General features: G+C 44.2%; 1 protein-coding gene across 4 annotated transcripts; it reads left to right on the top strand.

Moving 5' to 3' along the window:
* Positions 1-27,668, top strand: LOC140106984 (C-X-C chemokine receptor type 6-like). 4 transcript variants are annotated; one of them, XM_072131574.1, is made up of 3 exons: positions 25,439-25,578; positions 26,466-26,902; positions 27,095-27,668. In XM_072131574.1, the coding sequence occupies exons 1-3, from the start codon at positions 25,513-25,515 to the stop codon at positions 27,480-27,482; spliced, it is 891 nt and encodes a 296-aa protein (XP_071987675.1). In that variant the 5' UTR covers positions 25,439-25,512; the 3' UTR covers positions 27,483-27,668. The 4 variants fall into 4 exon arrangements, with proteins under 4 accessions (XP_071987673.1, XP_071987674.1, XP_071987675.1 ...); XM_072131572.1 differs by lacking the exon at positions 25,439-25,578 and adding an exon at positions 1-100 and having other exon boundaries at positions 26,466-27,668; XM_072131573.1 differs by lacking the exon at positions 25,439-25,578 and adding an exon at positions 5,143-5,273 and having other exon boundaries at positions 26,466-27,668.

Raw genomic sequence — 27,668 nt, 5'->3', positions numbered from 1 at the left:
AGGAAGTGTTGCGCAGTGCAAATTACATACAACGAGACGAGAAGAAACTAAACCACACTTCAAGAAAACTTGTCAGCAGAGCTGACATCCTGCAGAGGAGGTAAGTGTCCGAGTAACCTACCTGGATGGGGAAAGGCAAGAACAGGGGTGAAAACAGTATCAACCCCCAGAAATGAAACTGAGGACCCCTATAATATATGGGGTCCATATATACTCCATAGAATAAGCTGAGGACCCCTATAATGTATGGGGTCCCTCTATACTCCATAGAATAAGCTGAGGGCCCCTATAATGTATGGGGTCCCTCTATACTCCATAGAATAAGCTGAGGGCCCCTATAATGTATTGGGTCCCTCTATACTCCATAGAATAAGCTGAGGACCCCTATAATGTATGGGGTCCATCTACACTCCATAGAATAAGCTGAGGGCCCCTATAATATATGGGGTCCCTCTATACTCCATAGAATAAGCTGAGGGCCCCTATAATGTATTGGGTCCCTCTATACTCCATAGAATAAGCTGAGGACCCCTATAATGTATGGGGTCCCTCTATACTCCATAGAATAAGCTGAGGACCCCTATAATGTATTGGGTCCCTCTATACTCCATAGAATAAGCTGAGGACCCCTATAATGTATGGGGCCCATCTATACTCCATAGAATAAGCTGAGGACCCCTATAATGTATTGGGTCCCTCTATACTCCATAGAATAAGCTGAGGACCCCTATAATGTATGGGGCCCATCTATACTCCATAGAATAAGCTGAGGACCCCTATAATGTATTGGGTCCCTCTATACTCCATAGAATAAGCTGAGGACCCCTATAATGTATGGGGTCCATCTATACTCCATAGAATAAGCTGAGGACCCCTATAATATATGGGGTCCATATATACTCCATAGAATAAGCTGAGGACCCCTATAATGTATGGGGTCCCTCTATACTCCATAGAATAAGCTGAGGACCCCTATAATGTATTTGGTCCCTCTATACTCCATAGAATAAGCTGAGGACCCCTATAATGTATTTGGTCCATCTATACTCCATAGAATAAGCTGAGGGCCCCTATAATGTATGGGGTCCCTCTATACTCCATAGAATAAGCTGAGGGCCCCTATAATGTATTGGGTCCCTCTATACTCCATAGAATAAGCTGAGGACCCCTATAATGTATGGGGTCCATCTACACTCCATAGAATAAGCTGAGGGCCCCTATAATATATGGGGTCCCTCTATACTCCATAGAATAAGCTGAGGGCCCCTATAATGTATTGGGTCCCTCTATACTCCATAGAATAAGCTGAGGACCCCTATAATGTATGGGGTCCCTCTATACTCCATAGAATAAGCTGAGGACCCCTATAATGTATTGGGTCCCTCTATACTCCATAGAATAAGCTGAGGACCCCTATAATGTATTTGGTCCATCTATACTCCATAGAATAAGCTGAGGACCCCTATAATTTATTGGGTCCCTCTATACTCCATAGAATAAGCTGAGGACCCCTATAATGTATGGGGCCCATCTATACTCCATAGAATAAGCTGAGGACCCCTATAATGTATTGGGTCCCTCTATACTCCATAGAATAAGCTGAGGACCCCTATAATGTATGGGGCCCATCTATACTCCATAGAATAAGCTGAGGACCCCTATAATGTATTGGGTCCCTCTATACTCCATAGAATAAGCTGAGGACCCCTATAATGTATGGGGTCTGTAGTCTACATCCATCTATACTCCATAGAATAAGCTGAGGGCCCCTATAATGTATTGGGTCCCTCTATACTCCATAGAATAAGCTGAGGACCCCTATAATGTATTGGGTCCCTCTATACTCCATAGAATAAGCTGAGGACCCCTATAATGTATGGGGTCCCTCTATACTCCATAGAATAAGCTGAGGACCCCTAAAATGTATTGGGTCCCTCTATACTCCATAGAATAAGCTGAGGACCCCTATAATGTATGGGGTCCCTCTATACTCCATAGAATAAGCTGAGGGCCCCTATAATGTATGGGTCCCTCTATACTCCATAGAATAAGCTGAGGACCCCTATCATTTATTTGGTCCCTCTATACTCCATAGAATAAGCTGAGGACCCCTATAATGTATTGGGTCCATCTATACTCCATAGAATAAGCTGAGGACCCCTATAATGTATTGGGTCCCTCTATACTCCATAGAATAAGCTGAGGACCCCTATAATGTATTGGGTCCCTCTATACTCCATAGAATAAGCTGAGGACCCCTATAATGTATGGGGTCCCTCTATACTCCATAGAATAAGCTGAGGGCCCCTATAATGTATGGGGTCCATCTATACTCCATAGAATAAGCTGAGGACCCCTATAATGTATTGGGTCCCTCTATACTCCATAGAATAAGCTGAGGACCCCTATAATGTATTGGGTCCCTCTATACTCCATAGAATAAGCTGAGGGCCCCTATAATGTATTGGGTCCCTCTATACTCCATAGAATAAGCTGAGGACCCCTATAATGTATTGGGTCCATATACACTCCATAGAATAAGCTGAGGACCCCTATAATGTATTGGGTCCCTCTATACTCCATAGAATAAGCTGAGGACCCCTATAATGTATGGGGTCCATCTATACTCCATAGAATAAGCTGAGGACCCCTATAATGTATGGGGTCCCTCTATACTCCATAGAATAAACTGAGGACCCCTATAATGTATGGGGTCCATCTATACTCCATAGAATAAGCTGAGGACCCCTATAATGTATGGGGTCCATATACACTCCATAGAATAAGCTGAGGACCCCTATAATGTATGGGGTCCATATACACTCCATAGAATAAGCTGAGGACCCCTATAATGTATGGGGTCCATATACACTCCTTAGAATAAGCTGAGGACCCCTATAATGTATGGGGTCTGTAGCCTCTATCCATCTATACTCCATAGAATGTCTCAGGCCTATTGAGGAGGGGGCTACATACTGTACTATTTACCTCTCCACCTACTGACCTCCCGCAGAGTGAACCAGATCCTTCACTTTATAACTTAAGTGTTTCAAGTCTTCTCTATTTTCTTTTCTTCCTTTTCTATCCTCCTTTTGCTTCTGTCACTTCTGCCGATTTCTTCACTGTATTGCCATTGGGCAGCACTCATCTGTCCATCATACGCCCATCATCTTCCATTGTCTTCCATCGTCTGCCCATCATCTTCCATTGTCTCCCATCGTCTGCCCATCATCTTCCATTGTCTCCCATCGTCTGCCCATCATCTTCCATTGTCTCCCATCGTCTGCCCATCATCTTCCATTGTCTCCCATCGTCTGCCCATCATCTTCCATTGTCTCCCATCGTCTGCCCATCATCTTCCATTGTCTCCCATCGTCTGCCCATCATCTTCCATTGTCTCCCATCGTCTGCCCATCATCTTCCATTGTCTCCCATCGTCTGCCCATCATCTTCCATTGTCTCCCATCGTCTGCCCATCATCTTCCATTGTCTCCCATCGTCTGCCCATCATCTTCCATTGTCTCCCATCGTCTGCCCATCATCTTCCATTGTCTCCCATCGTCTGCCCATCATCTTCCATTGTCTCCCATCGTCTGCCCATCATCTTCCATTGTCTCCCATCGTCTGCCCATCATCTTCCATTGTCTCCCATCGTCTGCCCATCATCTTCCATTGTCTCCCATCGTCTGCCCATCATCTTCCATTGTCTCCCATCGTCTGCCCATCATCTTCCATTGTCTCCCATCGTCTGCCCATCATCTTCCATTGTCTCCCATCGTCTGCCCATCATCTTCCATTGTCTCCCATCGTCTGCCCATCATCTTCCATTGTCTCCCATCGTCTGCCCATCATCTTCCATTGTCTCCCATCGTCTGCCCATCATCTTCCATTGTCTCCCATCGTCTGCCCATCATCTTCCATTGTCTCCCATCGTCTGCCCATCATCTTCCATTGTCTCCCATCGTCTGCCCATCATCTTCCATTGTCTCCCATCGTCTGCCCATCATCTTCCATTGTCTCCCATCGTCTGCCCATCATCTTCCATTGTCTCCCATCGTCTGCCCATCATCTTCCATTGTCTCCCATCGTCTGCCCATCATCTTCCATTGTCTCCCATCGTCTGCCCATCATCTTCCATTGTCTCCCATCGTCTGCCCATCATCTTCCATTGTCTCCCATCGTCTGCCCATCATCTTCCATTGTCTTCCATCGTCTGCCCATCATCTTCCATTGTCTTCCATCGTCTGCCCATCATCTTCCATTGTCTTCCATCGTCTGCCCATCATCTTCCATTGTCTTCCATCGTCTGCCCATCATCTTCCATTGTCTTCCATCGTCTGCCCATCATCTTCCATTGTCTTCCATCGTCTGCCCCTCCTCCTCCTCATCTTCTCCTCCTCCTCCTCCTCATCATCTTCTCCTCCTCCTCCTCATCTTCTCCTCCTCCTCATCTTCTCCTCCTCCTCATCTTCTCCTCCTCCTCCTCATCTTCTCCTCCTCCTCCTCATCTTCTCCTCCTCCTCTTCTCCTCCTCCTCCTCATCTTCTCCTCCTCCTCCTCATCTTCTCCTCCTCCTCCTCATCTTCTCCTCCTCCTCCTCATCTTCTCCTCCTCCTCCTCTTCTCCTCCTCCTCCTCATCTTCTCCTCCTCCTCCTCATCTTCTCCTCCTCCTCCTCATCTTCTCCTCCTCCTCCTCATCTTCTCCTCCTCCTCCTCATCTTCTCCTCCTCCTCCTCCTCTTCTCCTCCTCCTCCTCTTCTCCTCCTCCTCCTCTTCTCCTCCTCCTCCTCTTCTCCTCCTCCTCCTCCTCTTCTCCTCCTCCTCCTCTTCTCCTCCTCCTCCTCCTCCTCTTCTCCTCCTCCTCCTCTTCTCCTCCTCTTCTCCTCCTCATCTTCTCCTCCTCCTCATCTTCTCCTCCTCATCTTCTCCTCCTCCTCATCTTCTCCTCATCTGCCCGTCATCTGCCCGTCAACTGCCCGTCAACTGCCCGTCAACTGCTCATCTTCTCCTCGTCATCTGCCCATCATCTCCTTTATCTACTACTTACTCATCTAAGCAGGATTGACAGCAGGGGCAGATGTCTCATCACATGATAATATACTGTCTGGTGCAGTCTCTAACCCTATTGACCACTATTGATACCTGTCTCTTCCATTATGGTGGTGCTATCTGAGGGGTTCCCTAGTTATGCCATGTACAATATCTGCTACAACATCAAAATACCATTTAAAGATGGCTGTGGTCTGAAGAATAAAGGTTGTTCTGCACTCAGGTAACTTCCCATGAAAAACCACATGACAACAACCAATCTCGTGTGATCATGAGTGATGAATAGAGAATATGTGGGTGACAAACCCAAGCGAGGCTCTGAGGAACATAGATTCTCAAAGTCAGGTTCCAAAAGCTACACAGACTCATAGCATCAGAACATTCTGAGATACAAAAGTTCACATCTACATGTTCAAAGTACAACAACGACACTTCACCCCAGGCTAACACAACCAATCCATACACATGCTAACACAACCGCTACAACCAGTCCATACACATGCTAACACAACCGCTACATCCAGTCCATACACAGCCTAACACAACCGCTACAACCGCTACAACCCAGACATGCACAGGCCAACACAACCGCTACAACCGCTACAACCCAGACATGCACATGCCAACACAACCGCTACAACCCAGACATGCACAGGCCAACACAACCGCTACAACCCAGACATGCACAGGCCAGACATGCACAGGCCAGACATGCACAGGCCAGACATGCACAGGCCAACACAACCGCTACAACCCAGACCATACACATGCTAACACAACCGCTACATCCAGTCCATACACATGCCAACACAACCACTACATCCAGTCCATACACATGCCAACACAACCACTACATCCAGTCCATACACATGCCAACACAACCGCTACATCCAGTCCATACACATGCTAACACAACCGCTACATCCAGTCCATACACATGCCGACACAACCGCTACATCCAGTCCATACACATGCCAACACAACCACTACATCCAGTCCATACACATGCCAACACAACCGCAACATCCAGTCCATACACATGCCAACACAACCACTACATCCAGTCCATACACATGCCAACACAACCGCTACATCCAGTCCATACACATGCCAACAAAACCGCTACATCCAGTCCATACACATGCCAACACAACCCCTAAATCCCTTCCTCATCCAATCCCTATATCCTCATATATATCAGTGATATGTACAGTGTATGAGGTAACTACATCCTCATATATATCAGTGATATGTACAGTGTATGAGGTAACTACATCCTCATATATATCAGTGATATGTACAGTGTATGAGGTAACTACACCCTCATATATACCAGTGATATGTACAGTGTATGAGGTAACTACACCCTCATATATATCAGTGATATGTACAGTGTATGAGGTAACTACATCCTCATATATATCAGTGATATGTACAGTGTATGAGGTAACTACATCCTCATATATATCAGTGATATGTACAGTGTATGGGGTAACTACATCCTCATATATATCAGTGATATGTACAGTGTGTGAGGTAACTACCTCCTCATATATATCAGTGATATGTACTGTGTGTGAGGTAACTACCTCCTCATATATATCAGTGATATGTACAGTGTGTGAGGTAACTACACCCTCATATATATCAGTGATATGTACAGTGTATGAGGTAACTACACCCTCATATATATCAGTGATATGTACAGTGTATGAGGTAACTACATCCTCATATATATCAGTGATATGTACAGTGTATGAGGTAACTACATCCTCATATATATCAGTGATATGTACAGTGTATGAGGTAACTACATCCTCATATATATCAGTGATATGTACAGTGTATGAGGTAACTACCTCCTCATATATATCAGTGATATGTACAGTGTATGAGGTAACTACATCCTCATATATATCAGTGATATGTACAGTGTGTGAGGTAACTACATCCTCATATATATCAGTGATATGTACAGTGTATGAGGTAACTACATCCTCATATATACCAGTGATATGTACAGTGTATGACACATGCCAACACAACCGCTACATCCAGTCCATACACATGCCGACACAACCGCTACATCCAGTCCATACACATGCCGACACAACCGCTACATCCAGTCCATACACATGCCAACACAACCGCTACATCCAGTCCATACACATGCCAACACAACCGCTACATCCAGTCCATACACATGCCAACACAACCGCTACATCCAGTCCATACACATGCCAACACAACCGCTACATCCAGTCCATACACATGCCGACACAACCGCTACATCCAGTCCATACACATGCCGACACAACCGCTACATCCAGTCCATACACATGCCGACACAACCGCTACATCCAGTCCATACACATGCCGACACAACCGCTACATCCAGTCCATACACATGCCAACACAACCGCTACATCCAGTCCATACACATGCCAACACAACCGCTACATCCAGTCCATACACATGCCGACACAACCGCTACATCCAGTCCATACACATGCCGACACAACCGCTACATCCAGTCCATACACATGCCGACACAACCGCTACATCCAGTCCATACACATGCCGACACAACCGCTACATCCAGTCCACACACATGCTAACACAACCGCTACATCCAGTCCATACACATGCCGACACAACCGCTACATCCAGTCCATACACATGCCAACACAACCACTACATCCAGTCCATACACATGCCAACACAACCGCTACATCCAGTCCATACACATGCCAACACAACCGCAACATCCAGTCCATACACATGCCAACACAACCACTACATCCAGTCCATACACATGCCAACACAACCGCTACATCCAGTCCATACACATGCCAACACAACCGCTACATCCAGTCCATACACATGCCAACAAAACCGCTACATCCAGTCCATACACATGCCAACACAACCCCTAAATCCCTTCCTCATCCAATCCCTATATCCTCATATATATCAGTGATATGTACAGTGTATGAGGTAACTACATCCTCATATATATCAGTGATATGTACAGTGTATGAGGTAACTACATCCTCATATATATCAGTGATATGTACAGTGTATGGGGTAACTACATCCTCATATATATCAGTGATATGTACAGTGTATGAGGTAACTACATCCTCATATATACCAGTGATATGTACAGTGTATGAGGTAACTACACCCTCATATATATCAGTGATATGTACAGTGTATGAGGTAACTACACCCTTATATATATCAGTGATATGTACAGTGTATGAGGTAACTACATCCTCATATATATCAGTGATATGTACAGTGTATGAGGTAACTACACCATCATATATATCAGTGATATGTACAGTGTATGAGGTAACTACACCCTCATATATATCAGTGATATGTACAGTGTATGAGGTAACTACACCCTCATATATATCAGTGATATGTACAGTGTATGAGGTAACTACATCCTCATATATATCAGTGATATGTACAGTGTATGAGGTAACTACACCCTCATATATATCAGTGATATGTACAGTGTATGAGGTAACTACACCCTCATATATATCAGTGATATGTACAGTGTATGAGGTAACTACCTCCTCATATATATCAGTGATATGTACAGTGTATGAGGTAACTACATCCTCATATATATCAGTGATATGTACAGTGTATGGGGTAACTACATCCTCATATATATCAGTGATATGTACAGTGTGTGAGGTAACTACCTCCTCATATATATCAGTGATATGTACTGTGTGTGAGGTAACTACCTCCTCATATATATCAGTGATATGTACAGTGTGTGAGGTAACTACACCCTCATGTATATCAGTGATATGTACAGTGTATGAGGTAACTACACCCTCATATATGAGGGTGTAGTTACCTCATACACTGTACATATCACTGATATACATGAGGGTGTAGTTACCTCACACACTGTACATATCACTGATATATATGAGGAGGTAGTTACCTCACACACAGTACATATCACTGATATATATGAGGAGGTAGTTACCTCACACACTGTACATATCACTGATATATATGAGGATGTAGTTACCCCATACACTGTACATATCACTGATATATATGAGGATGTAGTTACCTCATACACTGTACATATCACTGATATATATGAGGAGGTAGTTACCTCATACACTGTACATATCACTGATATATATGAGGGTGTAGTTACCTCATACACTGTACATATCACTGATATATATGAGGGTGTAGTTACCTCATACACTGTACATATCACTGATATATATGAGGATGTAGTTACCTCATACACTGTACATATCACTGATATATATGAGGATGTAGTTACCTCATACACTGTACATATCACTGATATATATGAGGATGTAGTTACCTCATACACTGTACATATCACTGATATATATATCAGTGATATGTACAGTGTATGAGGTAACTACATCCTCATATATATCAGTGATATGTACAGTGTATGAGGTAACTACATCCTCATATATATCAGTGATATGTACAGTGTATGAGGTAACTACATCATCATATATATCAGTGATATGTACAGTGTGTGAGGTAACTACATCCTCATATATATCAGTGATATGTACAGTGTATAAGGTAACTACACCCCATATATATCAGTGATATGTACAGTGTATGAGGTAACTACACCCCCATATATATCAGTGATATGTACAGTGTATGAGGTAACTACATCCTCATATATATCAGTGATATGTACAGTGTATGAGGTAACTACACCCTCATATATATCAGTGATATGTACAGTGTATGAGGTAACTACATCCTCATATATATCAGTGATATGTACAATGTATGAGGTAACTACATCCTCATATATATCAGTGATATGTACAGTGTATGAGGTAACTACATCCTCATATATATCAGTGATATGTACAGTGTATGACACATGCCAACACAACCGCTACATCCAGTCCATACACATGCCGTCACAACCGCTACATCCAGTCCATACACATGCTAACACAACCGCTACATCCAGTCCATACACATGCCGACACAACCGCTACATCCAGTCCATACACATGCCAACACAACCACTACATCCAGTCCATACACATGCCAACACAACCGCTACATCCAGTCCATACACATGCCAACACAACCGCAACATCCAGTCCATACACAAGCCAACACAACCACTACATCCAGTCCATACACATGCCAACACAACCGCTACATCCAGTCCATACACATGCCAACACAACCGCTACATCCAGTCCATACACATGCCAACAAAACCGCTACATCCAGTCCATACACATGCCAACACAACCCCTAAATCCCTTCCTCATCCAATCCCTATATCCTCATATATATCAGTGATATGTACAGTGTATGAGGTAACTACCTCCTCATATATATCAGTGATATGTACAGTGTATGAGGTAACTACCTCCTCATATATATCAGTGATATGTACAGTGTATGAGGTAACTACACCCTCATATATATCAGTGATATGTACAGTGTATGAGGTAACTACACCCTCATATATATCAGTGATATGTACAGTGTATGAGGTAACTACATCCTCATATATATCAGTGATATGTACAGTGTATGAGGTAACTACCTCCTCATATATATCAGTGATATGTACAGTGTATAAGGTAACTACACCCTCATATATATCAGTGATATGTACAGTGTATGAGGTAACTACACCCTCATATATATCAGTGGTATGTACAATGTATGTGGTAACTACATCCTCATATATATCAGTGATATGTACAGTGTATGAGGTAACTACCTCCTCATATATATCAGTGATATGTACAGTGTATGAGGTAAATACACCCTCATATATATCAGTGATATGTACAGTGTATGAGGTAACTACACCCTCATATATATCAGTGATATGTACAGTGTATGAGGTAACTACATCCTCATATATGTCAGTGATATGTACAGTGTATGAGGTAACTACACCCTCATATATATCAGTGATATGTACAGTGTATGAGGTAACTACACCCTCATATATATCAGTGATATGTACAGTGTATGAGGTAACTACACCCTCATATATATCAGTGATATGTACAATGTATGAGGTAACTACATCCTCATATATATCAGTGATATGTACAGTGTATGAGGTAACTACATCCTCATATATATCAGTGATATGTACAGTGTATGAGGTAACTACCTCCTCATATATATCAGTGATATGTACAGTGTATAAGGTAACTACACCCTCATATATATCAGTGATATGTACAGTGTATGAGGTAACTACACCCTCATATATATCAGTGGTATGTACAATGTATGTGGTAACTACATCCTCATATATATCAGTGATATGTACAGTGTATGAGGTAACTACATCCTCATATATATCAGTGATATGTACAGTGTGTGAGGTAACTACATCCTCATATATATCAGTGATATGTACAGTGTGTGAGGTAACTACATCCCCATATATATCAGTGATATGTACAGTGTATGAGGCAACTACATCCTCATATATATCAGTGATATGTACAGTGTATGAGGTAACTACATCCTCATATATATCAGTGATATGTACAATGTATGAGGTAACTACACCCTCATATATATCAGTGATATGTACAGTGTGTGAGGTAACTACATCCTCATATATATCAGTGATATGTACAGTGTGTGAAGTAACTACACCCTCATATATATCAGTGATATGTACAGTGTATGAGGTAACTACACCCTCATATATATCAGTGATATGTACAGTGTATGAGGTAACTACATCCTCATATATATCAGTGATATGTACAGTGTATGAGGTAACTACATCCTCCTATATACCAGTGATATGTACAGGGTATGAGGTAACTACATCCTCAAATATATCAGTGATATGTACAATGTATGAGGTAACTACATCCTCATATATATCAGTGATATGTACAGTGTATGAGGCAACTACATCCTCATATATATCAGTGATATGTACAGTGTATGAGGTAACTACCCCCCATATATATCAGTGATATGTACAGTGTGTGAGGTAACTACATCCTCATATATATATCAGTGATATGTACAGTGTATAAGGTAACTACACCCCATATATATCAGTGATATGTACAGTGTATGAGGTAACTACACCCTCATATATACCAGTGATAAGTACAGTGTATGAGGTAACTACATCCTCATATATATCAGTGATATGTACAGTGTATGAGGTAACTACCTCCTCATATATATCAGTGATATGTACAGTGTATGGGGTAACTACACCCTCATATATACCAGTGATATGTACAGTGTATGAGGTAACTACACCCTCATATATATCAGTGATATGTACAGTGTATGAGGTAACTACATCCTCATATATATATCAGTGATATGTACAGTGTATAAGGTAACTACACCCTCATATATATCAGTGATATGTACTGTGTGTGAGGTAACTACCTCCTCATATATATCAGTGATATGTACAGTGTGTGAGGTAACTACACCCTCATATATATCAGTGATATGTACAGTGTATGAGGTAACTACACCCTCATATATATCAGTTATATGTACAGTGTATGAGGTAACTACATCCTCATATATATCAGTGATATGTACAGTGTATGAGGTAACTACATCCTCATATATATCAGTGATATGTACAGTGTATGAGGTAACTACATCCTCATATATATCAGTGATATGTACAGTGTATGAGGTAACTACATCCTCATATATATCAGTGATATGTACAGTGTATGAGGTAACTACATCCTCATATATATCAGTGATATGTACAGTGTATGGGGTAACTACACCCTCATATATATCAGTGATATGTACAGTGTATGTGGTAACTACACCCTCATATATATCAGTGATATGTACAGTGTGTGAGGTAACTACATCCTCATATATATCAGTGATATGTACAGTGTATGGGGTAACTACATCCTCATATATATCAGTGATATGTACAGTGTGTGAGGTAACTACACCCTCATATATATCAGTGATATGTACAGTGTATGAGGTAACTACATCCTCATATATATCAGTGATATGTACAGTGTATGAGGTAACTACATCCTCATATATATCAGTGATATGTACAGTGTATGAGGTAACTACCTCCTCATATATATCAGTGATATGTACAGTGTATGAGGTAACTACACCCTCATATATACCAGTGATATGTACAGTGTATGAGGTAACTACACCCTCATATATATCAGTGATATGTACAGTGTGTGAGGTAACTACATCCTCATATATATCAGTGATATGTACAGTGTATGGGGTAACTACATCCTCATATATATCAGTGATATGTACAGTGTGTGAGGTAACTACACCCTCATATATATCAGTGATATGTACAGTGTATGAGGTAACTACATCCTCATATATATCAGTGATATGTACAGTGTATGAGGTAACTACACCCTCATATATATCAGTGATATGTACAGTATATGAGGTAACTACATCCTCATATATATCAGTGATATGTACAGTGTATGAGGTAACTACCTCCTCATATATATCAGTGATATGTACAGTGTATGAGGTAACTACACCCTCATATATACCAGTGATATGTACAGTGTATGAGGTAACTACACCCTCATATATACCAGTGATATGTACAGTGTATGAGGTAACTACACCCTCATATATATCAGTGATATGTACAGTATATGAGGTAACTACATCCTCATATATATCAGTGATATGTACAGTGTATGAGGTAACTACCTCCTCATATATATCAGTGATATGTACAATGTATGAGGTAACTACATCCTCATATATATCAGTGATATGTACAGTGTATGAGGTAACTACACCCTCATATATATCAGTGATATGTACAGTATATGAGGTAACTACATCCTCATATATATCAGTGATATGTACAGTGTATGAGGTAACTACCTCCTCATATATATCAGTGATATGTACAGTGCATGAGGTAACTACACCCTCATATATATCAGTGATATGTACAGTGTATGAGGTAACTACACCCTCATATATATCAGTGATATGTACAGTGTATGAGGTAACTACATCCTCATATATATCAGTGATATGTACAGTGTATGAGGTAACTACATCCTCATATATATCAGTGATATGTACAGTGTATGAGGTAACTACATCCTCATATATATCAGTGATATGTACAGTGTATGAGGTAACTACATCCTCATATATATCAGTGATATGTACAGTGTATGAGGTAACTACATCCTCATATATATCAGTGATATGTACAGTGTATGAGGTAACTACATCCTCATATATATCAGTGATATGTACAGTGTATGAGGTAACTACACCCTCATATATATCAGTGATATGTACAGTGTATGAGGTAACTACATCCTCATATATATCAGTGATATGTACAGTGTATGAGGTAACTACATCCTCATATATATCAGTGATATGTACAGTGTATGAGGTAACTACATCCTCATATATATCAGTGATATGTACAGTGTATGAGGTAACTACATCCTCATATATATATCAGTGATATGTACAGTGTATGAGGTAACTACATCCTCATATATATCAGTGATATGTACAGTGTATGAGGTAACTACATCCTCATATATATCAGTGATATGTACACTGTATGGGGTAACTACACCCTCATATATATCAGTGATATGTACAGTGTATGTGGTAACTACACCCTCATATATATCAGTGATATGTACAGTGTGTGAGGTAACTACATCCTCATATATATCAGTGATATGTACAGTGTGTGAGGTAACTACACCCTCATATATATCAGTGATATGTACAGTGTATGGGGTAACTACATCCTCATATATATCAGTGATATGTACAGTGTGTGAGGTAACTACACCCTCATATATATCAGTGATATGTACAGTGTATGAGGTAACTACATCCTCATATATATCAGTGATATGTACAGTGTATGAGGTAACTACATCCTCATATATATCAGTGATATGTACAGTGTATGAGGTAACTACCTCCTCATATATATCAGTGATATGTACAGTGTACGAGGTAACTACACCCTCATATATACCAGTGATATGTACAGTGTATGAGGTAACTACACCCTCATATATATCAGTGATATGTACAATGTATGAGGTAACTACATCCTCATATATATCAGTGATATGTACAGTGTATGAGGTAACTACATCCTCATATATATCAGTGATATGTACAGTGTGTGAGGTAACTACGGAGGAAATTTGCTTACCGAAATTTCCATTTCTTTTCGTCCGTTCGGCAGCACACATATAGGACACATATGGGATTTTTTTCCTAGGTACAACTCAGAAGAGAACAGGTTAACAAGCAGTAGTAGACAATTAACAATTAGTGTCTTGGCTGACTCCCCCTATATAAGGCCGGAGCACACACACAACCCTTGTATGGTATATAGCAATAACGTTTCATAATTTAAGGGTGGGAAAGCTGTGCTGCCTCACGGACTAAAAGAAATGGAAATTTCGGTAAGCAAATTTCCTCCTTCTTTTTGGTCCGTTCGGCAGCACACATATGGGACGTAGCAAGCAGTACTTATGGGGAGGGATCTTATGGGGAGGGATCTTATGGGGAGGGATCTTATGGGGAGGGATCTTATGGGGAGGGATCTTAGTCGCCTGCTGAAGCTCCGCCTTGTGTAAGGCTGAAGCCTTAGGAGGCAGAGAAGTCCATCCTGCAGAGATCTATAGACGAGGATGGAGAGGACCACGTGGCTGCTCTGTAGAACTGATAGACGTGGCAGAGCTCAGCTATAGAAGCTGATGTAGAGTCGGCTCTCAGCTGGTCTGGAGCTTCATGACCAGAGAGCATCTCATGGAGTCTATGATCCATGTGGACAATTTGCCCCTTATAAAAATTATTTGAAAATGTATTGTTTAAAAGAATTGTTCTGAAGACTGTAGAAATGGTTGGATGAAGGCTGAGCAGGAAAGTAACATGATGCTTTCTGGTAGGAATCCTTGAAGGACATTGCTTGGAGATCTGCAGTCCTCCTGGACGATGTCGTGGCCATCAAGCATGATCATGATCGGCGGCTTTTGAGGATTCTTCTGGCCTTAGGCTTTAGTGCAGCCAGAAGATACATCCTTTGTGAGTAGGCGCCATGGACCTCCACTCAGCGCCGGCCAGGATGTGTCATGTGACGTCACATGTCTTCATGCAGGAAGAAGATAGGGCGGCCCGCTGCCTGGACACACAGGTGGAGCCGGGAGCCGCAGGCTTAGGGACGGGCAGCCCTCTCAGCATTGCGGCTGCAGCAGCTATGGTCAATAGGGCCAGGCCCGCCTAGGTACACGACATGCATAATTTATGATTCGGTCGTAGGTCCTGGGCTGGCCATTAGCATCACTGCTACGGTTGCTACGGCGATAGTAACGCCACTGATAGCGAGTATTCTGGATATCAGAAATATGACTAAGGACATCAAGTGCCAACATCTGAAGATTTGCCTCTGCTTAGTGCAGGGTTTTGCATTCTCTTGTAAGTTGGAGACTTCAGGAACCTTTATATAGTGAATGACTTATGTATGCAGCAGCACATTGTGATAGACGGGTTAGAATAATAACATAGAAGTATTGTAACGCTGCTCTGATTGGCTCACAGCCCCCGATGAATAGAGGACAATATCTTCTCTTGTGTTCCATGACTTATGATCCTCATCATCTCCTACATGGAACCCCAGCCTCAGAAAGATGTATCCCTCTGGTCATCTCCTACATGGGACCCCAGAAAGACGTATCCCTCTGGTCATCTCCTACATGGGACCCCAGAAAGACGTATCCCTCTGGTCATCTCCTACATGGGACCCCAGCCTCAGGAAGACGTATCCCTCTGGTCATCTCCTACATGGGTCCCCAGCCTCTGAAAGACGTATCCCTCTGGTCATCTCCTACATGGGACCCCAGCCTCTGAAAGACGTATCCCTCTGGTCATCTCCTACATGGGACCCCAGCCCCAGAAAGACGTATCCCTCTGGTCATCTCCTACATGGGACCCCAGCCTCAGAAAGACATATCCCTCTGGTCATCTCCTACATGGGTCCCCAGCCTCAGAAAGACGTATCCCTCTGGTCATCTCCTACATGGGACCCCAGCCTCAGAAAGACGTATCCCTCTGGTCATCTCCTACATGGGACCCCAGCCTCAGAAAGACGTATCCCTCTGGTCATCTCCTACATGGTACCCCGGCCTCAGGAAGACGTATCCCTCTGGTCATCTCCTACATGGGACCCCAGCCTCAGAAAGACGTATCCCTCTGGTCATCTCCTAAATGGGACCCCAGCCTCAGGAAGACGTATCCCTCTGGTCATCTCCTACATGGGACCCCAGCCTCAGAAAGACGTATCCCTCTGGTCATCTCCTACATGGGACCCCAGCCTCAGAAAGACGTATCCCTCTGGTCATCTCCTACATGGGACCCCAGCCTCAGGAAGACGTATCCCTCTGGTCATCTCCTACATGGGTCCCCAGCCTCAGAAAGACGCATCCCTCTGGTCATCTCCTACATGGGTCCCCAGCCTCTGAAAGACGTATCCCTCTGGTCATCTCCTACATGGGTCCCCAGCCTCAGAAAGACGTATCCCTCTGGTCATCTCCTACATGGGACCCCAGCCTCAGAAAGACGTATCCCTCTGGTCATCTCCTACATGGGACCCCAGCCTCAGAAAGACGCATCCCTCTGGTCATCTCCTACATGGGACCCCAGCCTCAGAAAGACGTATCCCTCTGGTCATCTCCTACATGGGTCCCCAGCCTCTGAAAGACGTATCCCTCTGGTCATCTCCTACATGGGTCCCCAGCCTCAGAAAGACGTATCCCTCTGGTCATCTCCTACATGGGACCCCAGCCTCAGAAAGACGTATCCCTCTGGCTAATGTGCGAGGATGAAGAATCCAGAATTTTCTTGCTATGAATTACTGGGACTAGTTCCGTCACTTCAGATATGGGCTTTGCTCATTGCACTACATCTATGGTGCCAGGCATTTGGCCAGTGCTCTTGTTACTCACTAACTTTTGTTAGCTGAAGTCAGGGGAAATATTTCCAAAAATACATTTATAGACTTTCATTACTCTTCTTCAAATTTGAAGTTGAAGATTCAGAAGTTCCATGGAAATAACCAGTCCTCCAGGTATGGAACCTTTATGGACATGACTGGCAATGCAGTGGGCAGGAGTCTGAAGCGCTATCCCGATGTTCTCCCGATGTGGAGGCAGGATGGGAATATGAAGATCTGATAGGACAGACGGGAATATGAAGATCTGATAGGACAGACAGGAATATGAAGATCTGATAGGACAGATGGGAATATGAAGATCTGATAGGACAGATGGGAATATGAAGATCTGATAGGACAGATGGGAATATGAAGATCTGATAGGACAGAGGGGAATATGAAGATCTGATAGGACAGATGGGAATATGAAGATCTGATAGGACAGACGGGAATATGAAGATCTGATAGGACAGATGGGAATATGAAGATCTGATAGGACAGAGGGGAATATGGAGATCTGATAGGACAGATGGGAATATGAAGATCTGATAGGACAGATGGGAATATGAAGATCTGATAGGACAGATGGGAATATGAAGATCTGATAGGACAGATGGGAATATGAAGATCTGATAGGACAGAGGGAAATATGGAGATCTGATAGGACAGATGGGAATATGAAGATCTGATAGGACAGAGGGGAATATGGAGATCTGATAGGACAGACGGGAATATGAAGATCTGATAGGACAGACGGGAATATGGAGATCTGATAGGACAGACGGGAATATGGAGATCTGATAGGACAGATGGGAATATGAAGATCTGATAGGACAGACGGGAATATGGAGATCTGATAGGACAGATGGGAATATGAAGATCTGATAGGACAGACGGGAATATGAAGATCTGATAGGACAGACGGGAATATGAAGATCTGATAGGACAGACGGGAATATGAAGATCTGATAGGACAGATGGGAATATGAAGATCTGATAGGACAGAGGGGAATATGAAGATCTGATAGGACAGTTGATGGCGCGCAGTGATACCTCTGAGGCAGAAATATACAACTAGCAGATTGCTGGTCAGGATCTGTCAGGTGGGAAGGTTACAGAGTCTATACTTATGTATTGTAGAGGACACCAGGCGTCTGATAAAGACTTTGGCCAATCTGAAGAGAAGGACCTCCTTCTTATTGTTGATATTCCACCAGGCCAGATGCACTAACTCCCATGGTTTTGAGTTAAGTGGCTTTTTACCTACTCATGGAAGGTGTTGCCTGTGTCTGACCGACCCTGTGTAACAAGTCAAATGTGATGGAATGATAGACTCATCCTGCTCTTCCTGGATTTTTGAGTCTATATCTTGAAAATTCAAATAATCCTTTTGTTGGAGCGTCCTTATTCCAGAGCTTTGTCCATACAGCTCTTCTTGCCACAACCAAAGCAACCAGGACTTCAGAGGAATCTTTAATGCTGGTAATAGAAGCATCAGATAGCTATTGTGACAGGTCACATGGCCAGTGGTGGCACAGAGTAGGATTTCATCCCTTGGTCACCGGACCTCTAATGCCGTTATCAGGTGTGGTCCATCCACGCTGAGAATATATAGACAGGACTGGGTGAGTAGGGAAGACGTCATCATCAGTGACTGGAAAGTAGAATCATCCTTTCCCTGTTGTTTCCCTTCAGGATCTTTAGTGGATTCCACTGGTGGTTACATTCTCCTTCCTCAGAAGGAAGATCTGGTCTGGGGCATCAGATTTCATCTCTGAGATTTAATATTCCTATAAACAAGAATCTGCAATAGAGAATGATGTCTGGAGATGACCCATGATAAGAAGGCTTGGGCCTGGGATCTGTGTGGATCTCTGGATCTGTATCCTGGGGTAACACAGGAGAATAGATACAAGACTCATTCTCAATAGGCAATGGGTGAGGACATAACCTCTGCCTAGTTTTCCTCCTCTTTCCACCTCTCATAGGGGTCTGTGACAGCCGCTCAGGAGAGGACGTCTAGTGAAAACACAAAGGACACATTAGTATGAGGTAAAGATGTGTACAGACAAGCCATATGCAGCCGACATCACTGTATGAGGAGTTCTGCTCCCGGGATATGAGAGGATCACTCTCCAATGCCATTCATGTAGAGCAGACTATGGAGAACATACATAGAAGCAGAACTTAGAGATTCTGGTATCAGTCTGCTGTGTATCATTATTACAGTATGTCACTATGTATACAGATCATAGATACCTGCACATCTCACCAGACAGAGGATGTGAGTACAGTGTATAACACACAGGCCATGCTCATTACTTACCGGAGGCCGAGTACATGCTCATCACATACCAGAGGCCGAGTACATGCTCATCACATACCAGAGGCCGAGTACATGCTCATCACATACCGGAGGCCGAATACATGCTCATTACTTACCGGAGGCCGAGTACATGCTCATCACATACCAGAGGCCGAGTACATGCTCATCACATACCGGAGGCCGAGTACATGCTCATCACATACCGGAGGCCGAGTACATGCTCATCACATACCAGAGGCCGAGTACATGCTCATCACATACCAGAGGCTGAGTGCATGCTCACCACATACCAGAGGCTGAGTACATGCTCATCACATACCAGAGGCTGAGTACATGCTCATCACATACCAGAGGCCGAGTACATGCTCATCACATACCAGAGGCCGAGTACATGCTCATCACATACCAGAGGCCCAGTACACGCTCATCACATACCAGAGGCCGAGTACATGCTCATCACATACCAGAGGCCGAGTACATGCTCACCACATACCAGAGGCTGAGTACATGCTCATCACATACCAGAGGCCGAGTACATGCTCACCACATACCAGAGGCCGAGTGCATGCTCACCACATACCAGAGGCTGAGTACATGCTCATTACATACCAGAGGCCGAGTACATGCTCACCACATACCAGAGGCCGAGTACATGCTCATCACATACCAGAGGCTGAGTACATGCTCATCACATACCAGAGGCCGAGTACATGCTCATCACCTACCAGAGGCCCAGTACATGCTCATCACATACCAGAGGCTCATTACATACCGGAGGTCTAGTCCAGAGAAAATGGTTAGTAAATCCAGTGTAAAGATCACAGATTATACACATGAAATACCGGTAAGATAATTCTAAGTCAAGCAGAGCTCACAGACTCTGCATATAAACCCTGGAGTCAGGGCGCAGGAGTGACTAGAAATGCAATAAAGTTCTATGCATTTAGCAAGGTAGCATAGGAGACATTAGACCTGAGCAGGTAGATATTATACCAATGTATTTAGCAGGGATACATAGGAGACCTGAGCATTCAGCAGGTAGATATTATACCAATGCATTTAGCAGGGATACATAGGAGACCTGAGCATTCAGCAGTAAGACATTATACCAATGCATTTAGCAGAGATACATAGGAGACCTGAGCATTCAGCAGTAAGACTTTATACCAATGCATTTAGCAGGGATACATAGGAGACCTGAGCATTCAGCAGTAAGACATTATACCAATGCATTTAGCAGGGATACATAGGAGACCTGAGCATTCAGCAGTAAGACATTATACCAATGCATTTAGCAGAGATACATAGGAGACCTGAGCATTCAGCAGGTAGACATTATACCAATGCATTTAGCAGGGATACATAGGAGACCTGAGCATTCAGCAGGTAGACATTATACCAATGCATTTAGCAGGGATACATAGGAGACCTGAGCATTCAGCAGGTAGACATTATACCAATGCATTTAGCAGGGATACATAGGAGACCTGAGCATTCAGCAGGTAGACATTATACCAATGCATTTAGCAGAGATACATAGGAGACCTGAGCATTCAGCAGGTAGACATTATACCAATGCATTCAGCAGTAATACATAGGAGACCTGAGCATTCCTCTTACCTTGTCTTGCAGAGGGCAGAGGTTATCTGGCAGCTGAGACCTGCTGTGAGGTTGCATATGACTGCAACAGGTGAATGCAAATTGAAAATGCACCAATACATAGCAATGGCCGACACATGTGCACAAGAAACACCAGAATGTCCAGGACAGGACGCAGGCCAACCGGGATGTTGACAGTCTATATCCCGGGAGCCGACAGTCTATATCCCGGGAGCCGACAGTCTATATCCCGGGAGCCGACAGTCTATATCCCGGGAGCCGACAGTCTATATCCCGGGAGCTCACAATCTATATCCCGGGAGCTGACAGTCTATATCCCGGGAGCTGACAGTCTATATCCCGGGAGCTGACAGTCTATATCCCGGGAGCTGACAGTCTATATCCCGGGAGCTGACAGTCTATATCCCGGGAGCTCACAGTCTATATCCGGGGAGCTGACAGTCTATATCCCGGGAGCTGACAGTCTATATCCCGGGAGCTGACAGTCTATATCCCGGGAGCTGACAGTCTATATCCCGGGAGCTGACAGTCTATATCCCGGGAGCTGACAGTCTATATCCCAGGAGCTGACAGTCTATATCCCAGGAGCTGACAGTCTATATCCCAGGAGCTGACAGTCTATATCCCAGGAGCTGACAGTCTATATCCCAGGAGCTGACAGTCTATATCCCAGGAGCTGACAGTCTATATCCCAGGAGCTGACAGTCTATATCCCAGGAGCTCACAGTCTATATCCCAGGAGCTCACAGTCTATATCCCAGGAGCTGACATGTAATGCTCCCTGTACTGCAAGTGATATCAGGACATGCAGATATCTCTGTACAACATGTGGTAACAGTGTAAATACTATACAATATGCAGACATCTCCAGCAGGAGAAAACAGGTTAAAAAACCGTATAACATATCACAGGAGGATGGGAGACCAGCGGCCAGTATACAGCCTGGATATACTCACTGATACCATGTGCTGCCTCCATCCAGGGGAACAAATGGTTAATACCAGGAGCAGCACTGGGCTGCGGCCTATGCAGGAGCCATGGTGAGCATAGCTCCCAACCGTCCCGATTTTGACGGGACTTTCCCGTTTTTCGTACCTCTGCCCCGCGTCACGGGCAGCTATGAGATTGTCACGGATTCTCCCCCCAGGTCCCGCTGTGTCCCGGCGCTGTGTCCGCATAGTAAATACTTTGAAAGCCTGAACTCACAGTACAGAATGGCTTCTACAGACATCGGGCAGGGAATCCTTTTCAGAGAAGTGTCGGCTTAGCGGAGAGAGCAGAGACCACGTCATCAGGTCAGATCAGCATCTGTCCATATATGGTCACTGCATCTCCTAGGCTTCCCCAGAGCAGACATCGGGAGGGAATCCTTTTCAGAGAAGTGTCGGCTTAGCGGAGAGCAGGGACCACGTCATCAGCTTCAGATCAGCATCTGTCCATATATGGTCACTGCATCTCCTAGGGTTCCCCAGAGCAGACATCGGGCAGGGAATCCTTTTCAGAGAAGTGTCGGCTTAGTGGAGAGAGCAGGGACCACGTCATCAGGTCAGATCAGTATCTGTCCATATATGGTCACTGCATCTCCTAGGGTTCCCCAGAGCAGACATCGGGCAGGGAATCCTTTTCAGAGAAGTGTCGGGTTAGCAGAGAGCAGGGACCACGTCATCAGGTCAGATCAGCATCTGTCCATATATGGTCACTGCATCTCATCGGGCAGGGAATCCTTTTCAGAGAAGTGTCGGCTTAGCGGAGAGCAGGGACCACGTCATCAGGTCAGATCAGTATCTGTCCATATATGGTCACTGCATCTCCTAGGCTTCCCCAGAGCAGACATCGGGCAGGGAATCCTTTTCAGAGAAGTGTCGGGCTTAGCGGAGAGCAGGGACCACGTCATCAGCTTCAGATCAGCATCTGTCCATATATGGTCACTGCATCTCCTAGGGTTCCCCAGAGCAGACATCAGGAGGGAATCCTTTTCAGAGAAGTGTCGGGTTAGCGGAGAGCAGGGACCACGTCATCAGGTCAGATCAGCATCTGTCCATATATGGTCTCCAGGGCTTCCCCAGACACAAGCTCTTTATATAATTAAATTAAATATAGTTTTGGCCAGGCTGAGATTCGAACCTGGGACCCTCTGCACCATAGACAGGAGCTTAACTAACTGAGCTATAAGCCCAGTGATACAGAGCTGAGGATTTCTGGTAACTAAGACATGTTATCTGCCATTTACACTGTGACACAGACTAATGCACTGATATATAGAGAGGGATCTTCTCAGAGGTTATTATTGTAATTATTCAGACTATTATTATTATTATTATTATAAATTTTATTCTTTTTATTATTATGGAGATGATTATTAATAATAGTAAAAATAATAATAATCATCTCAATAATAATAATAATAATAATCTCCATAATAATAATAATAGTCTCAATAATTACAATAATCTGAGAAGATCCCTCCCTATATGCAAGGCAGTATATAGTCATAGTTCTTAGTTACCAAAATTCTCCACCTTGTTAATCACTGAGGTTATAGCTCAATGGGTTGAGGTGCTGTGTTATTATTGTACATGGACACTGCAGGATCTGGGTTCAAATCCCAATGAGGATAATTTTTTTTTTTTTTTATTGAGATGATTTTTATTATTTTAATATGGCTAAAATTTGGGGCGTGGCCAGGGCGTGCCGCCATTTTGTCCCTCTTTCCTTTTCACAAATGTTGGGAGGTATGGGTGAGGCACGCAGGGTTAATGAACCACAAGGCCCAGCAGGTAGGAGATACTAGCAGTGATCTCATGTGTCAGTGATGTGTGGTAGATACTCAGCACAGTCTGTATTATTACCCCTGTAAGGACAGGATAGCTGTACAGGCTCTTACCTGGGCTGCGGCCTATGCAGGAGGGGATCCAGGCGTCCGATGGTGAGGCACGCAGGGTGATGAACCACAAGGCCCAGCAGGGAGGAGATACTAGCAGTGATCTCATGTATCAGTGATGTGTGGTAGATACTCACCACAGTCTGTATTATTACCCCTGTAAGGGCAGGATAGCTGTACAGGCTCTTACCTGGGCTGCGGCCTATGCAGGAGGGGATCCAGGCGTCTGATGGTGAGGCACGCAGGGTGATGAACCACAAGGCCCAGCAGGGAGGAGATACTAGCAGTGATCTCATGTGTCAGTGATGTGTGGTAGATACTCAGCACAGTCTGTATTATTACCCCTGTAAGGGCAGGATAGCTGTACAGGCTCTTACCTGGGCTGCGGCCTATGCAGGAGGGGATCCAGGCGTCCGATGGTGAGGCACGCACAGTGATGAACCACAAGGCCCAGCAGGGAGGAGATACTAGCAGTGATCTCATGTGTCAGTGATGTGTGGTAGATACTCAGCACAGTCTGTATTATTACCCCTGTAAGGGCAGGATAGCTGTACAGGCTCTTACCTGGGCTGCGGCCTATGCAGGAGGTGATCCAGGCGTCCGATGGTGAGGCACGCACAGTGATGAACCACAAGGCCCAGCAGGTAGGAGATGCAGGAGCGATCTCATGTGCCGGGTACATGGTGGTAGATACACACCACAGCCTCAGCTATTACCCCTGTAAGGGCAGGATAGCTGTACAGGCTCAGCTATTACCCCTGTAAGGGCAGGATAGCTGTACAGGCTCAGCTATTACCCCTGTAAGGGCAGGATAGCTGTACAGGCTCAGCTATTACCCCTGTAAGGGCAGGATAGCTGTACAGCCTCAGCTATTACCCCTGTAAGGGCAGGATAGCTGTACAGCCTCAGCTATTACCCCTGTAAGGGCAGGATAGCTGTACAGGCTCAGCTATTACCCCTGTAAGGGCAGGATAGCTGTACAGGCTCAGCTATTACCCCTGTAAGGGCAGGATAGCTGTACATGCTCAGCTATTACCCCTGTAAGGGCAGGATAGCTGTACAGGCTCCTCCAGGACGAGAGACCGCATGCAGCGTATACAGCCCGGGCCGGTCCATCCAAGTGTTCTGTGTAAAGACACAGAGGACCTAGAAAACTTATTATCTAGATAGTTTCTTCTTTCTGTGTAGACACACAGGACCTGAACTCTTCTGTCATACCTAAGAGAAGAAGAAATACAAGGGTTGTGTGTGTGCTCCGGCCTTACATAGGGGGAGGCAGCCAAGACACTAATTGTTAATTGTCTACTACTGCTTGTTACCTGCTCTCTTCTGATACCTAGGGGAAAAATCCCATATGTGTGCTGCCGAACGGACTAAAAAGAAATGGAGGATACTTCAGGCCTTCAGCACCTCTGCAGTTACAAAGGGGAAATCGGGGGCCTGTAGATACTATCCCATTAGTTCTGGAAGTCCACCAAGATGAGGCCTTCTACAGTAATAACCTTCTTCTCTTTTTTCTATTACACCCTAGATGGCCGAGTATGAGTACCCGGACCAGCCCAGCAAAATTGAGGACACTCACAGCAATGGCCCCAGTGACCATGATGCCCTCCTCAAACTATTTCTGCCGGTGGCCTACTCCATAACTTGTGTCCTTGGACTTATTGGCAATGTGTTGATTATCATTGTCTTTGTGTTCTTCGAGAAGGTGAAGACCCTCACAGACACATTTCTGATGAACCTGGCCATTGCAGACATCCTGTTCCTGCACACTCTTCCATTCCTGGCCTATGAGTCTGCAGAGAGTTGGATCTTTGGGGATGCCCTGTGTAAGATTATCAGGGGGACCTACAGAGTAAACCTGTACACGTCCATGCTTACCCTCACCGCCATCACAGTGGACAGATTTATCTCAATAACTCAAGTCACCAAAGCCAATAAATACCAGGTGACGAAGCACAAGTGGAGGTATGGGGTGTGTGCCCTCCTGTGGGTCCTGGCTCTGATTCTGGCCCTGCCTCAATTTATATACAACAGGGTTAATGAGTCTAAGGCGTGTTTTGAGGTGTATTATGCTCCAATCATGGAGTTGGTGGTGGCCTCAGCTCAGATGACAGTGGGCCTTGCATTGCCGTTAATCTCCATGGTCTTCTGTTACAGTTTTATCCTAAGGACCTTGGTGAAAGCCCGTGGAGTTCAGAAGAAGAAGTCTATGAAGATCATAGTGGCCATCGTAGTGATATTCATAGTCACGCAGCTTCCTCATAACGCCCTGGTCATGGCCATCACCCTGAACAAGAAGCTTTTCTTTAACCCAATCTTCATAAGGGGCAGCATAGTCATGGAGGCGCTGGCGTACATTCACGCCTGCCTCAACCCCATCCTGTATTTCTTTGTTGGCACAAAGTTCAGGAAACATTTCTGGAGAATATTCCGATGCCTGGGTCGCCACAAGATGCAGGAGGAGACCACCGACCCACTGCGTGGGACCGAAGGAGACTCCAAGAATTTGTCTGCTACAACCAACATATGTGCAACAAGCGTGTAGCCGAGCGGCAGAACTGTGACCCCTGACCTGCTCTATATAATGGCTCTGGACCACAATGTCCTTGTACTGATGGGTGGACACTCGCTGGTCTCTCGCTGGTCGTGTAGGAGATGACACATAATAGTCGCTAAATAAATGCTTAGAAATGTAATCAATAAACACAAGTGAGAACAATCTCCACCCCAA

This window comes from Engystomops pustulosus, unplaced genomic scaffold (assembly GCF_040894005.1).
Source record: "Engystomops pustulosus unplaced genomic scaffold, aEngPut4.maternal MAT_SCAFFOLD_94, whole genome shotgun sequence".
Lineage (NCBI taxonomy): Eukaryota > Metazoa > Chordata > Amphibia > Anura > Leptodactylidae > Engystomops > Engystomops pustulosus.
Note: the sequence above shows the minus strand (reverse complement) of the source record. Positions and strands in the feature narration are given on the sequence as shown.